The sequence below is a fragment of the Entelurus aequoreus genome, linkage group LG11, assembly GCF_033978785.1.
Source record: "Entelurus aequoreus isolate RoL-2023_Sb linkage group LG11, RoL_Eaeq_v1.1, whole genome shotgun sequence".
Classification (NCBI taxonomy): Eukaryota; Metazoa; Chordata; class Actinopteri; order Syngnathiformes; family Syngnathidae; genus Entelurus; species Entelurus aequoreus.
The window spans coordinates 74,025,798-74,041,239 of record NC_084741.1 but is presented as its reverse complement, the minus strand read 5'-3'; the positions used below and the strand labels follow the sequence as shown (position 1 = coordinate 74,041,239).

At 47.3% G+C, this 15,442-nt stretch overlaps 1 protein-coding gene across 2 annotated transcripts in view; it reads left to right on the top strand.

Annotated features, from left to right (window-relative positions):
• The window catches only part of LOC133660465 (platelet endothelial aggregation receptor 1-like), a 618,594-nt gene that overhangs the window by 587,023 nt on the left and 16,129 nt on the right, over positions 1-15,442 (top strand). For both annotated transcript variants that reach the window (XM_062063981.1, XM_062063980.1), the window contains exons 23-26: positions 13-144; positions 9,409-9,543; positions 9,622-9,717; positions 9,878-10,093. In XM_062063981.1, the coding sequence (XP_061919965.1) occupies positions 13-144; positions 9,409-9,543; positions 9,622-9,717; positions 9,878-10,093 (579 nt within the window). The remainder of the gene's footprint in view (positions 1-12; positions 145-9,408; positions 9,544-9,621; positions 9,718-9,877; positions 10,094-15,442) is intronic.

Sequence of the window (15,442 nt, the reverse complement as noted above, 5' to 3'; positions counted from 1 at the left end):
CTGCCCTCACAGAGTGCAGAGCCGGCACGTACGGCCAGCAGTGCAGCTCGTCCTGCCCGTCCTGCGGTGGGTCCTACCGCTGCCACCATGTGAGCGGAGAGTGCGACTGCCTTGCCGGGTACACGGGCCACGACTGCCATCAAGGTGGGATTATTCCACAAGTTTATCATCATTCATCAAAAGTGGCTGTTTTGATCCGTGTGAGAAATCTCAAGCCAACACCACTTTGGGGATTAGTTGATTTGAATGTGGTGTACCGTATTTTCTTGAATTGGCACCAGGAATATAGTATTTGCCGGCCTAGAATTACAGCCGGGTCAAACTCGTTTCGCAAAATAATTAGCGCATGCTTGGCACTTCCGCCGGGTCAAATATGAGTCATTAAATGACTCCCGCCTCCTGGTGGTAGAGGGCGCTAGTGATCCTTCTTGCGACTACCAGTACTGCAGGAGACCGGTGCTGCAGAAGAAGACAACAAGCAGCAAGCATGAGCAGCAATTGTTTGCTTGCACTTTTACCATGGAGGATTACATATCTAAAATAAAACAGTTTTCTAAACTGGACTTTCAATCGAAGCAGGAGGTAATAATTAAAGGAATATCTCCAGAGACTTTTAAAATTGAAGAAAGGTAATAAAGACTGCCTTTGATCAGAAGCAGCTGCACATGGACCCATTTACAAGTAAAGGTAAGATCATAATAACGTTTTTTTTATTAAATGTGCTTTTCATGATAAGGTATGCGCCGGAGTGAGAAGAGGTTCTAAAATAATTAGCGCATGCTTGCTCATTCCGCATGGTTTTGGTAACCGCAGGAGTGAGAAGAGGTTTTAAATTAATTAGCGCCCCTGCGGCTATTCAAGGAAATACGGTATTTGTCGGAGAAATAACAACGTAGTAGGGATTGCATGTTTTGACACATTTGAACCTCCATTTATGTGGAAATAGCTTGTCTCCAAGTTCCATATTTATAGCACCAAAATGGCTTCCATCCCCCTCTCCCGGCTTCCGTCCGCTCCAACGTCTCACTCTTCCTTGGCGCTGGCGTCTAGAAGCAGCAGTATACTCAGCTTCAAAAAGTAGAAGCTTGTAAATCCGCGTTTGTCTAAAAATACTGGTTTGGTTTTCCTCGTCTGTTACCAAGTCTGCCATGATTGGAACACACTCTGGTGTTTGATTCCAGAAGTAGGAACACACATGTGTTGCTATGGAAACAGAAATCAATGCACAGAAGAAATCAGACATGATTAAAATGATGAAAATAGGGTAAGTATTAAACATATTCAGTGCGTATATAGAATGTTGATGAAGTTGTTTTGGAGACTTTGAAGGCTCCCGTCTTCTTTAACACGCATGAATGACAACATTAAAGTTGGACATATTTCAAGTCAGACGTGATAAATAATCCAGAATTGATGTTCATTGTAAGGAATTCATTTTTCATTTGTAGCTTTGCATTTGTCACGGCTCCGTCATGATGACGTGGCGGCCAAATAATAGTCCAGGAAATAGGAAGCCCATTGAAAGTGGAGCGAGAGCACAGCTCAGTAGCGCCCCTGGTGGTCGGGACCAGGACAGACCACATCAAGTGCAATATTGGATGTGAAGTCATTGGCGCATTAAAGGGCTCAATAACGTTCATCATCCTTTTCCCAGCAATGACAGTTGGACAAGAACATATTTGGGATCCACTCATAAAAGTGCTAACAATACATTTTTGTTTTATTTCAAACACTAAAGTTTCTAAATAAACTTGTTTTTTTTTATGGCAAACACAAAACATGCAATATAGTCCTTGCAGGCTTGAATAACTCATAACATGATTGATTATTTATCAAGAAAATAACTTTTATTGTATTCCACTTCCTTTTTGATGAATCTTCTTTTTGCAATGAGCTGCTAAGTGAACACTTTCTTGTGTGTGCACTTTGTCCACCTGGCTACTACGGCCAGCTAAGTGAACACTTACTTGTGTGTGCACTTTGTCCACCTGGCTACTACGGCCAGCTAAGTGAACACTTACTTGTGTGTGCACTTTGTCCACCAATGAGCTGCTAAGTGAACACTTACTTGTGTGTGCACTTTGTCCACCAATGAGCTGCTAAGTGAACACTTACTTGTGTGTGCACTTTGTCCACTAATGAGCTGCTAAGTGAACACTTACTTGTGTGTGCACTTTGTCCACCTGGCTACTACGGCCAGCTAAGTGAACACTTACTTGTGTGTGCACTTTGTCCACCAATGAGCTGCTAAGTGAACACTTACTTGTGTGTGCACTTCGTCCACCAATGAGCTGCTAAGTGAACACTTACTTGTGTGTGCACTTTGTCCACCAATGAGCTGCTAAGTGAACACTTACTTGTGTGTGCACATTGTCCACTAATGAGCTGCTAAGTGAACACTTACTTGTGTGTGCACTTTGTCCACCAATGAGCTGCTAAGTGAACACTTACTTGTGTGTGCACTTTGTCCACCTGGCTACTACGGCCAGCTAAGTGAACACTTACTTGTGTGTGCACTTTGTCCACTAATGAGCTGCTAAGTGAACACTTACTTGTGTGTGCACTTTGTCCACCAATGAGCTGCTAAGTGAACACTTACTTGTGTGTGCACTTTGTCCACCAATGAGCTGCTAAGTGAACACTTACTTGTGTGTGCACTTTGTCCACTAATGAGCTGCTAAGTGAACACTTACTTGTGTGTGCACTTTGTCCACCTGGCTACTACGGCCAGCTAAGTGAACACTTACTTGTGTGTGCACTTTGTCCACCAATGAGCTGCTAAGTGAACACTTACTTGTGTGTGCACTTTGTCCACCAATGAGCTGCTAAGTGAACACTTACTTGTGTGTGCACTTTGTCCACCAATGAGCTGCTAAGTGAACACTTACTTGTGTGTGCACTTTGTCCACTAATGAGCTGCTAAGTGAACACTTACTTGTGTGTGCACTTTGTCCACCAATGAGCTGCTAAGTGAACACTTACTTGTGTGTGCACTTTGTCCACCTGGCTACTACGGCCAGCTAAGTGAACACTTACTTGTGTGTGCACTTTGTCCACTAATGAGCTGCTAAGTGAACACTTACTTGTGTGTGCACTTTGTCCACCAATGAGCTGCTAAGTGAACACTTACTTGTGTGTGCACGTTGTCCACTAATGAGCTGCTAAGTGAACACTTACTTGTGTGTGCACTTTGTCCACTAATGAGCTGCTAAGTGAACACTTACTTGTGTGTGCACTTTGTCCACTAATGAGCTGCTAAGTGAACACTTACTTGTGTGTGCACTTTGTCCACTAATGAGCTGCTAAGTGAACACTTACTTGTGTGTGCACTTTGTCCACCAATGAGCTGCTAAGTGAACACTTACTTGTGTGTGCACTTTGTCCACCTGGCTACTACGGCCAGCTAAGTGAACACTTACTTGTGTGTGCACTTTGTCCACCAATGAGCTGCTAAGTGAACACTTACTTGTGTGTGCACTTTGTCCACCTGGCTACTACGGCAAGCTAAGTGAACACTTACTTGTGTGTGCACTTTGTCCACCAATGAGCTGCTAAGTGAACACTTACTTGTGTGTGCACTTTGTCCACCAATGAGCTGCTAAGTGAACACTTACTTGTGTGTGCACTTTGTCCACCAATGAGCTGCTAAGTGAACACTTACTTGTGTGTGCACTTTGTCCACTAATGAGCTGCTAAGTGAACACTTACTTGTGTGTGCACTTTGTCCACCTGGCTACTACGGCCAGCTAAGTGAACACTTACTTGTGTGTGCACTTTGTCCACCAATGAGCTGCTAAGTGAACACTTACTTGTGTGTGCACTTTGTCCACCAATGAGCTGCTAAGTGAACACTTACTTGTGTGTGCACTTTGTCCACCAATGAGCTGCTAAGTGAACACTTACTTGTGTGTGCACTTTGTCCACTAATGAGCTGCTAAGTGAACACTTACTTGTGTGTGCACTTTGTCCACCAATGAGCTGCTAAGTGAACACTTACTTGTGTGTGCACTTTGTCCACCTGGCTACTACGGCCAGCTAAGTGAACACTTACTTGTGTGTGCACTTTGTCCACTAATGAGCTGCTAAGTGAACACTTACTTGTGTGTGCACTTTGTCCACCAATGAGCTGCTAAGTGAACACTTACTTGTGTGTGCACTTTGTCCACTAATGAGCTGCTAAGTGAACACTTACTTGTGTGTGCACTTTGTCCACTAATGAGCTGCTAAGTGAACACTTACTTGTGTGTGCACTTTGTCCACTAATGAGCTGCTAAGTGAACACTTACTTGTGTGTGCACTTTGTCCACTAATGAGCTGCTAAGTGAACACTTACTTGTGTGTGCACTTTGTCCACCAATGAGCTGCTAAGTGAACACTTACTTGTGTGTGCACTTTGTCCACCTGGCTACTACGGCCAGCTAAGTGAACACTTACTTGTGTGTGCACTTTGTCCACCAATGAGCTGCTAAGTGAACACTTACTTGTGTGTGCACTTTGTCCACTAATGAGCTGCTAAGTGAACACTTACTTGTGTGTGCACTTTGTCCACTAATGAGCTGCTAAGTGAACACTTACTTGTGTGTGCACTTTGTCCACTAATGAGCTGCTAAGTGAACACTTACTTGTGTGTGCACTTTGTCCACTAATGAGCTGCTAAGTGAACACTTACTTGTGTGTGCACTTTGTCCACCAATGAGCTGCTAAGTGAACACTTACTTGTGTGTGCACTTTGTCCACCTGGCTACTACGGCCAGCTAAGTGAACACTTACTTGTGTGTGCACTTTGTCCACCAATGAGCTGCTAAGTGAACACTTACTTATGTGTGCACTTTGTCGACCTGGCTACTACGGCAAGCTAAGTGAACACTTACTTGTGTGTGCACTTTGTCCACCAATGAGCTGCTAAGTGAACACTTACTTGTGTGTGCACTTTGTCCACCAATGAGCTGCTAAGTGAACACTTACTTGTGTGTGCACTTTGTCCACCAATGAGCTGCTAAGTGAACACTTACTTGTGTGTGCACTTTGTCCACTAATGAGCTGCTAAGTGAACACTTACTTGTGTGTGCACTTTGTCCACCTGGCTACTACGGCCAGCTAAGTGAACACTTACTTGTGTGTGCACTTTGTCCACCAATGAGCTGCTAAGTGAACACTTACTTGTGTGTGCACTTTGTCCACCAATGAGCTGCTAAGTGAACACTTACTTGTGTGTGCACTTTGTCCACCAATGAGCTGCTAAGTGAACACTTACTTGTGTGTGCACTTTGTCCACTAATGAGCTGCTAAGTGAACACTTACTTGTGTGTGCACTTTGTCCACCAATGAGCTGCTAAGTGAACACTTACTTGTGTGTGCACTTTGTCCACTAATGAGCTGCTAAGTGAACACTTACTTGTGTGTGCACTTTGTCCACCAATGAGCTGCTAAGTGAACACTTACTTGTGTGTGCACTTTGTCCACTAATGAGCTGCTAAGTGAACACTTACTTGTGTGTGCACTTCGTCCACTAATGAGCTGCTAAGTGAACACTTACTTGTGTGTGCACTTTGTCCACTAATGAGCTGCTAAGTGAACACTTACTTGTGTGTGCACTTTGTCCACTAATGAGCTGCTAAGTGAACACTTACTTGTGTGTGCACTTTGTCCACCAATGAGCTGCTAAGTGAACACTTACTTGTGTGTGCACTTTGTCCACCTGGCTACTACGGCCAGCTAAGTGAACACTTACTTGTGTGTGCACTTTGTCCACCAATGAGCTGCTAAGTGAACACTTACTTGTGTGTGCACTTTGTCCACCTGGCTACTACGGCAAGCTAAGTGAACACTTACTTGTGTGTGCACTTTGTCCACCAATGAGCTGCTAAGTGAACACTTACTTGTGTGTACACTTTGTCCACCAATGAGCTGCTAAGTGAACACTTACTTGTGTGTGCACTTTGTCCACCAATGAGCTGCTAAGTGAACACTTACTTGTGTGTGCACTTTGTCCACTAATGAGCTGCTAAGTGAACACTTACTTGTGTGTGCACTTTGTCCACCTGGCTACTACGGCCAGCTAAGTGAACACTTACTTGTGTGTGCACTTTGTCCACCAATGAGCTGCTAAGTGAACACTTACTTGTGTGTGCACTTTGTCCACCAATGAGCTGCTAAGTGAACACTTACTTGTGTGTGCACTTTGTCCACCAATGAGCTGCTAAGTGAACACTTACTTGTGTGTGCACTTTGTCCACTAATGAGCTGCTAAGTGAACACTTACTTGTGTGTGCACTTTGTCCACCAATGAGCTGCTAAGTGAACACTTACTTGTGTGTGCACTTTGTCCACCTGGCTACTACGGCCAGCTAAGTGAACACTTACTTGTGTGTGCACTTTGTCCACTAATGAGCTGCTAAGTGAACACTTACTTGTGTGTGCACTTTGTCCACCAATGAGCTGCTAAGTGAACACTTACTTGTGTGTGCACTTTGTCCACTAATGAGCTGCTAAGTGAACACTTACTTGTGTGTGCACTTTGTCCACTAATGAGCTGCTAAGTGAACACTTACTTGTGTGTGCACTTTGTCCACTAATGAGCTGCTAAGTGAACACTTACTTGTGTGTGCACTTTGTCCACTAATGAGCTGCTAAGTGAACACTTACTTGTGTGTGCACTTTGTCCACTAATGAGCTGCTAAGTGAACACTTACTTGTGTGTGCACTTTGTCCACTAATGAGCTGCTAAGTGAACACTTACTTGTGTGTGCACTTTGTCCACCAATGAGCTGCTAAGTGAACACTTACTTGTGTGTGCACTTTGTCCACCTGGCTACTACGGCCAGCTAAGTGAACACTTACTTGTGTGTGCACTTTGTCCACCAATGAGCTGCTAAGTGAACACTTACTTGTGTGTGCACTTTGTCCACCTGGCTACTACGGCCAGCTAAGTGAACACTTACTTGTGTGTGCACTTTGTCCACCTGGCTACTACGGCCAGCTAAGTGAACACTTACTTGTGTGTGCACTTTGTCCACCTGGCTACTACGGCCAGCTAAGTGAACACTTACTTGTGTGTGCACTTTGTCCACCAATGAGCTGCTAAGTGAACACTTACTTGTGTGTGCACTTTGTCCACCAATGAGCTGCTAAGTGAACACTTACTTGTGTGTGCACTTTGTCCACCAATGAGCTGCTAAGTGAACACTTACTTGTGTGTGCACTTTGTCCACCTGGCTACTACGGCCAGCTAAGTGAACACTTACTTGTGTGTGCACTTTGTCCACTAATGAGCTGCTAAGTGAACACTTACTTGTGTGTGCACTTTGTCCACCAATGAGCTGCTAAGTGAACACTTACTTGTGTGTGCACTTTGTCCACTAATGAGCTGCTAAGTGAACACTTACTTGTGTGTGCACTTTGTCCACTAATGAGCTGCTAAGTGAACACTTACTTGTGTGTGCACTTTGTCCACTAATGAGCTGCTAAGTGAACACTTACTTGTGTGTGCACTTTGTCCACCAATGAGCTGCTAAGTGAACACTTACTTGTGTGTGCACTTTGTCCACTAATGAGCTGCTAAGTGAACACTTACTTGTGTGTGCACTTTGTCCACTAATGAGCTGCTAAGTGAACACTTACTTGTGTGTGCACTTTGTCCACTAATGAGCTGCTAAGTGAACACTTACTTGTGTGTGCACTTTGTCCACCAATGAGCTGCTAAGTGAACACTTACTTGTGTGTGCACTTTGTCCACCTGGCTACTACGGCCAGCTAAGTGAACACTTACTTGTGTGTGCACTTTGTCCACCAATGAGCTGCTAAGTGAACACTTACTTGTGTGTGCACTTTGTCCACCTGGCTACTACGGCCAGCTAAGTGAACACTTACTTGTGTGTGCACTTTGTCCACCTGGCTACTACGGCCAGCTAAGTGAACACTTACTTGTGTGTGCACTTTGTCCACCTGGCTACTACGGCCAGCTAAGTGAACACTTACTTGTGTGTGCACTTTGTCCACCAATGAGCTGCTAAGTGAACACTTACTTGTGTGTGCAGTTTGTCCACCAATGAGCTGCTAAGTGAACACTTACTTGTGTGTGCACTTTGTCCACTAATGAGCTGCTAAGTGAACACTTACTTGTGTGTGCAGTTTGTCCACCAATGAGCTGCTAAGTGAACACTTACTTGTGTGTGCACTTTGTCCACTAATGAGCTGCTAAGTGAACACTTACTTGTGTGTGCACTTTGTCCACCAATGAGCTGCTAAGTGAACACTTACTTGTGTGTGCACTTTGTCCACTAATGAGCTGCTAAGTGAACACTTACTTGTGTGTGCACTTTGTCCACTAATGAGCTGCTAAGTGAACACTTACTTGTGTGTGCACTTTGTCCACTAATGAGCTGCTAAGTGAACACTTACTTGTGTGTGCACTTTGTCCACCAATGAGCTGCTAAGTGAACACTTACTTGTGTGTGCACTTTGTCCACCTGGCTACTACGGCCAGCTAAGTGAACACTTACTTGTGTGTGCACTTTGTCCACCAATGAGCTGCTAAGTGAACACTTACTTGTGTGTGCACTTTGTCCACCTGGCTACTACGGCCAGCTAAGTGAACACTTACTTGTGTGTGCACTTTGTCCACCTGGCTACTACGGCCAGCTAAGTGAACACTTACTTGTGTGTGCACTTTGTCCACCTGGCTACTACGGCCAGCTAAGTGAACACTTACTTGTGTGTGCACTTTGTCCACCAATGAGCTGCTAAGTGAACACTTACTTGTGTGTGCAGTTTGTCCACCAATGAGCTGCTAAGTGAACACTTACTTGTGTGTGCACTTTGTCCACTAATGAGCTGCTAAGTGAACACTTACTTGTGTGTGCAGTTTGTCCACCTGGCTACTACGGCCAGCTAAGTGAACACTTACTTGTGTGTGCACTTTGTCCACCTGGCTACTACGGCCAGCTAAGTGAACACTTACTTGTGTGTGCACTTTGTCCACCAATGAGCTGCTAAGTGAACACTTACTTGTGTGTGCACTTTGTCCACCTGGCTACTACGGCCAGCTAAGTGAACACTTACTTGTGTGTGCACTTTGTCCACCTGGCTACTACGGCCAGCTAAGTGAACACTTACTTGTGTGTGCACTTTGTCCACCAATGAGCTGCTAAGTGAACACTTACTTGTGTGTGCAGTTTGTCCACCAATGAGCTGCTAAGTGAACACTTACTTGTGTGTGCACTTTGTCCACTAATGAGCTGCTAAGTGAACACTTACTTGTGTGTGCAGTTTGTCCACCAATGAGCTGCTAAGTGAACACTTACTTGTGTGTGCAGTTTGTCCACCAATGAGCTGCTAAGTGAACACTTACTTGTGTGTGCACTTTGTCCACTAATGAGCTGCTAAGTGAACACTTACTTGTGTGTGCAGTTTGTCCACCTGGCTACTACGGCAAGCAGTGTTCCCAGGTGTGCCCGCGCTGCGCCAACAACGCCACCACGTGCCACCACACAGACGGGCAGTGCCAGTGTCTGCCTGGCTGGACGGCCCCCGACTGCTCCATACGTGAGCGGCGGCTTGGAACTTCTCCTACTTTCATTGCCCCCAAAAGAGCAACAACACCTTCTCTCAATGTCCCTACAGCTTGCAGTCCAGGGCGCTTTGGCACCTTCTGTTCTCAGACCTGCTCCTGTGCCGCCAACTTCCTGTGCCACCAGGTCACGGGGGACTGTCAACAAGGTAAACACACACACACACACACACACACACACACACACACACACACACACACACACACACACACACACACACACACACACACACACACACACACACACACACACACAGACACACACACACACACACACACACACTCACATTCTTTCAAACGCTTGCACAGACCCTCCAGAGCCAGGCAGCGTTATGGTTCCTCTCCCTCCCGGCGAGAGGGAGTCGTGGGCGGCCATCAGCGGCGTGGTGGCGCTGGTCATCCTGGTGGTTCTGCTGCTGGTTCTGCTGCTGCTCTACCGGCGCCAGCAGAAGGTCAAGCAGAACAACACGCCCACCGTCTCCTTCTCTGCCAGCCGCACCGTCAACTCAGAATACGCCGTTCCAGGTACTCGGCCACCATGTCCGCTTGAACTCCTCGGTCTTTGAAAAAGTCCACATTTTCCATTCTTTAGGAAAGAAAAGATCAACAAAAGCTGCTAAATAAAGCCAATGACTTCTTGCCATGTCTAAAAGAAAGTAGCGTATTGTTGGAGACTCGCTATGAAAGGGCTAAAACTACAACAAAGATGACAGGGAGAAGATGCTGTCGAAGTGGAGGCATGTAAATAAAACGGCGAACATCATCTTTGCAAAGAAGCTCCGTCAAATGTTGTGGAGACCACAAGGAAGTCTTTTCCATGTAGAAACAAATCATGTTTAAGACGTTACCATTAATAATGCCTTTTAATAATAATACAACTAATATTTTAAATACATGTTATTTCATTTATATGTATATATTTTCAAGTATTTAATAAAAAATACACCAACAACATTTTTTAAAACAACAATAACATACACTGCTTGGGTTTTGAAGAATACACAAGATTATTTGAGCTACTTACAGAAACTTCTTGTGGTCTTTTCACTGTTCTTCATGGAAGGTCCAACAAGGACAATTGATGGAAAAAACTTTCTCAATATAAATGAATAGAAATACTAAAAACAATCCAAGTCACAATACATTCATGCACGTCATAACAGAAAAGTACATTCATTAAAGGCCTACTGAAATGAGATGTTCTTATTTAAACGGGGATAGCAGATCCATTCTATGTGTCATACTTCATCATTTGGCGATATTGACATATTTTTGCTGAAAGGATTTAGTAGAGAACATTGACGATAAAGTTTCCAACTTTTGGTGGCTGCTAAAAAAGCCTTGCCTGTAGTGGAAGTAGCGTGACGTCACAGGTTGTGGAGCTCCTCACATCTGTAGTGGAAGTAGCGTGACGTCACAGGTTGTGGAGCTCCTCACATCTGTAGTGGAAGTAGCGTGACGTCACAGGTTGTGGAGCTCCTCACATCTGTAGCGGAAGTAGCGTGACGTCACAGGTTGTGGAGCTCCTCACATCTGTAGCGGAAGTAGCGTGACGTCACAGGTTGTGGAGCTCCTCACATCTGTAGTGGAAGTAGCGTGACGTCACAGGTTGTGGAGCTCCTCACATCTGTAGCGGAAGTAGCGTGACGTCACAGGTTGTGGAGCTCCTCACATCTGTAGCAGAAGTAGCGTGACGTCACAGGTTGTGGAGCTCCTCACATCTGTAGTGGAAGTAGTGTGACGTCACAGGTTGTGGAGCTCCTCACATCTGTAGTGGAAGTAGCGTGACATCACAGGTTGTGGAGCTCCTCACATCTGTAGTGGAAGTAGCGTGACGTCACAGGTTGTGGAGCTCCTCACATCTGTAGTGGAAGTAGCGTGACGTCACAGGTTGTGGAGCTCCTCACATCTGTAGTGGAAGTAGCGTGACGTCACAGGTTGTGGAGCTCCTCACATCTGTAGCGGAAGTAGCGTGACGTCACAGGTTGTGGAGCTCCTCACATCTGTAGCGGAAGTAGCGTGACGTCACAGCTTGTGGAGCTCCTCACATCTGTAGTGGAAGTAGCGTGACGTCACAGGTTGTGGAGCTCCTCACATCTGTAGCGGAAGTAGCGTGACGTCACAGGTTGTGGAGCTCCTCACATCTGTAGTGGAAGTAGTGTGACGTCACAGGTTGTGGAGCTCCTCACATCTGTAGTGGAAGTAGCGTGACGTCACAGGTTGTGGAGCTCCTCACATCTGTAGCGGAAGTAGCGTGACGTCACAGGTTGTGGAGCTCCTCACATCTGTAGTGGAAGTAGCGTGACGTCACAGGTTGTGGAGCTCCTCACATCTGTAGCGGAAGTAGCGTGACGTCACAGGTTGTGGAGCTCCTCACATCTGTAGCAGAAGTAGCGTGACGTCACAGGTTGTGGAGCTCCTCACATCTGTAGTGGAAGTAGCGTGACGTCACAGGTTGTGGAGCTCCTCACATTTGTAGTGGAAGTAGCGTGACGTCACAGGTTGTGGAGCTCCTCACATCTGTAGCGGAAGTAGCGTGACGTCACAGGTTGTGGAGCTCCTCACATCTGCAGCGGAAGTAGCGTGACGTCACAGCTTGTGGAGCTCCTCACATTTGTAGTGGAAGTAGCGTGACGTCACAGGTTGTGGAGCTCCTCACATCTGTAGCGGAAGTAGCGTGACGTCACAGGTTGTGGAGCTCCTCACATCTGTAGTGGAAGTAGTGTGACGTCACAGGTTGTGGAGCTCCTCACATCTGTAGTGGAAGTAGTGTGACGTCACAGGTTGTGGAGCTCCTCACATCTGTAGCGGAAGTAGCGTGACGTCACAGGTTGTGGAGCTCCTCACATCTGTAGCGGAAGTAGCGTGACGTCACAGGTTGTGGAGCTCCTCACATCTGTAGTGGAAGTAGTGTGACGTCACAGGTTGTGGAGCTCCTCACATCTGTAGTGGAAGTAGCGTGACGTCACAGGTTGTGGAGCTCCTCACATCTGTAGTGGAAGTAGCGTGACGTCACAGGTTGTGGAGCTCCTCACATCTGTAGCGGAAGTAGCGTGACGTCACAGGTTGTGGAGCTCCTCACATCTGTAGTGGAAGTAGTGTGACATCACAGGTTGTGGAGCTCCTCACATCTGTAGTGGAAGTAGCGTGACGTCACAGGTTGTGGAGCTCCTCACATCTGTAGCGGAAGTAGCGTGACGTCACAGGTTGTGGAGCTCCTCACATCTGTAGTGGAAGTAGTGTGACGTCACAGGTTGTGGAGCTCCTCACATCTGTAGTGGAAGTAGTGTGACGTCACAGGTTGTGGAGCTCCTCACATCTGTAGCGGAAGTAGCGTGACGTCACAGGTTGTGGAGCTCCTCACATCTGTAGTGGAAGTAGCGTGACGTCACAGGTTGTGGAGCTCCTCACATCTGTAGTGGAAGTAGTGTGACGTCACAGGTTGTGGAGCTCCTCACATCTGTAGTGGAAGTAGTGTGACGTCACAGGTTGTGGAGCTCCTCACATCTGTAGTGGAAGTAGCGTGACGTCACAGGTTGTGGAGCTCCTCACATCTGTAGCGGAAGTAGCGTGACGTCACAGGTTGTGGAGCTCCTCACATCTGTAGTGGAAGTAGTGTGACGTCACAGGTTGTGGAGCTCCTCACATCTGTAGCGGAAGTAGCGTGACGTCACAGGTTGTGGAGCTCCTCACATCTGTAGCGGAAGTAGCGTGACGTCACAGGTTGTGGAGCTCCTCACATCTGTAGCGGAAGTAGCGTGACGTCACAGGTTGTGGAGCTCCTCACATCTGTAGCGGAAGTAGCGTGACGTCACAGGTTGTGGAGCTCCTCACATCTGTAGTGGAAGTAGCGTGACGTCACAGGTTGTGGAGCTCCTCACATCTGTAGTGGAAGTAGCGTGACGTCACAGGTTGTGGAGCTCCTCACATCTGTAGTGGAAGTAGCGTGACGTCACAGGTTGTGGAGCTCCTCACATCTGTAGCGGAAGTAGCGTGACGTCACAGGTTGTGGAGCTCCTCACATCTGTAGCGGAAGTAGCGTGACGTCACAGGTTGTGGAGCTCCTCACATCTGTAGCGGAAGTAGCGTGACGTCACAGGTTGTGGAGCTCCTCACATCTGTAGTGGAAGTAGTGTGACGTCACAGGTTGTGGAGCTCCTCACATCTGTAGCGGAAGTAGCGTGACGTCACAGGTTGTGGAGCTCCTCACATCTGTAGCGGAAGTAGCGTGACGTCACAGGTTGTGGAGCTCCTCACATTTGTAGTGGAAGTAGCGTGACGTCACAGGTTGTGGAGCTCCTCACATCTGTAGCGGAAGTAGCGTGACGTCACAGGTTGTGGAGCTCCTCACATCTGCAGCGGAAGTAGCGTGACGTCACAGCTTGTGGAGCTCCTCACATTTGTAGTGGAAGTAGCGTGACGTCACAGGTTGTGGAGCTCCTCACATCTGTAGCGGAAGTAGCGTGACGTCACAGGTTGTGGAGCTCCTCACATCTGTAGTGGAAGTAGTGTGACGTCACAGGTTGTGGAGCTCCTCACATCTGTAGTGGAAGTAGTGTGACGTCACAGGTTGTGGAGCTCCTCACATCTGTAGCGGAAGTAGCGTGACGTCACAGGTTGTGGAGCTCCTCACATCTGTAGCGGAAGTAGCGTGACGTCACAGGTTGTGGAGCTCCTCACATCTGTAGTGGAAGTAGTGTGACGTCACAGGTTGTGGAGCTCCTCACATCTGTAGTGGAAGTAGCGTGACGTCACAGGTTGTGGAGCTCCTCACATCTGTAGTGGAAGTAGCGTGACGTCACAGGTTGTGGAGCTCCTCACATCTGTAGCGGAAGTAGCGTGACGTCACAGGTTGTGGAGCTCCTCACATCTGTAGTGGAAGTAGTGTGACATCACAGGTTGTGGAGCTCCTCACATCTGTAGTGGAAGTAGCGTGACGTCACAGGTTGTGGAGCTCCTCACATCTGTAGCGGAAGTAGCGTGACGTCACAGGTTGTGGAGCTCCTCACATCTGTAGTGGAAGTAGTGTGACGTCACAGGTTGTGGAGCTCCTCACATCTGTAGTGGAAGTAGTGTGACGTCACAGGTTGTGGAGCTCCTCACATCTGTAGCGGAAGTAGCGTGACGTCACAGGTTGTGGAGCTCCTCACATCTGTAGTGGAAGTAGCGTGACGTCACAGGTTGTGGAGCTCCTCACATCTGTAGTGGAAGTAGTGTGACGTCACAGGTTGTGGAGCTCCTCACATCTGTAGTGGAAGTAGTGTGACGTCACAGGTTGTGGAGCTCCTCACATCTGTAGTGGAAGTAGCGTGACGTCACAGGTTGTGGAGCTCCTCACATCTGTAGCGGAAGTAGCGTGACGTCACAGGTTGTGGAGCTCCTCACATCTGTAGTGGAAGTAGTGTGACGTCACAGGTTGTGGAGCTCCTCACATCTGTAGCGGAAGTAGCGTGACGTCACAGGTTGTGGAGCTCCTCACATCTGTAGCGGAAGTAGCGTGACGTCACAGGTTGTGGAGCTCCTCACATCTGTAGCGGAAGTAGCGTGACGTCACAGGTTGTGGAGCTCCTCACATCTGTAGCGGAAGTAGCGTGACGTCACAGGTTGTGGAGCTCCTCACATCTGTAGTGGAAGTAGCGTGACGTCACAGGTTGTGGAGCTCCTCACATCTGTAGTGGAAGTAGCGTGACGTCACAGGTTGTGGAGCTCCTCACATCTGTAGTGGAAGTAGCGTGACGTCACAGGTTGTGGAGCTCCTCACATCTGTAGCGGAAGTAGCGTGACGTCACAGGTTGTGGAGCTCCTCACATCTGTAGCGGAAGTAGCGTGACGTCACAGGTTGTGGAGCTCCTCACATCTGTAGCGGAAGTAGCG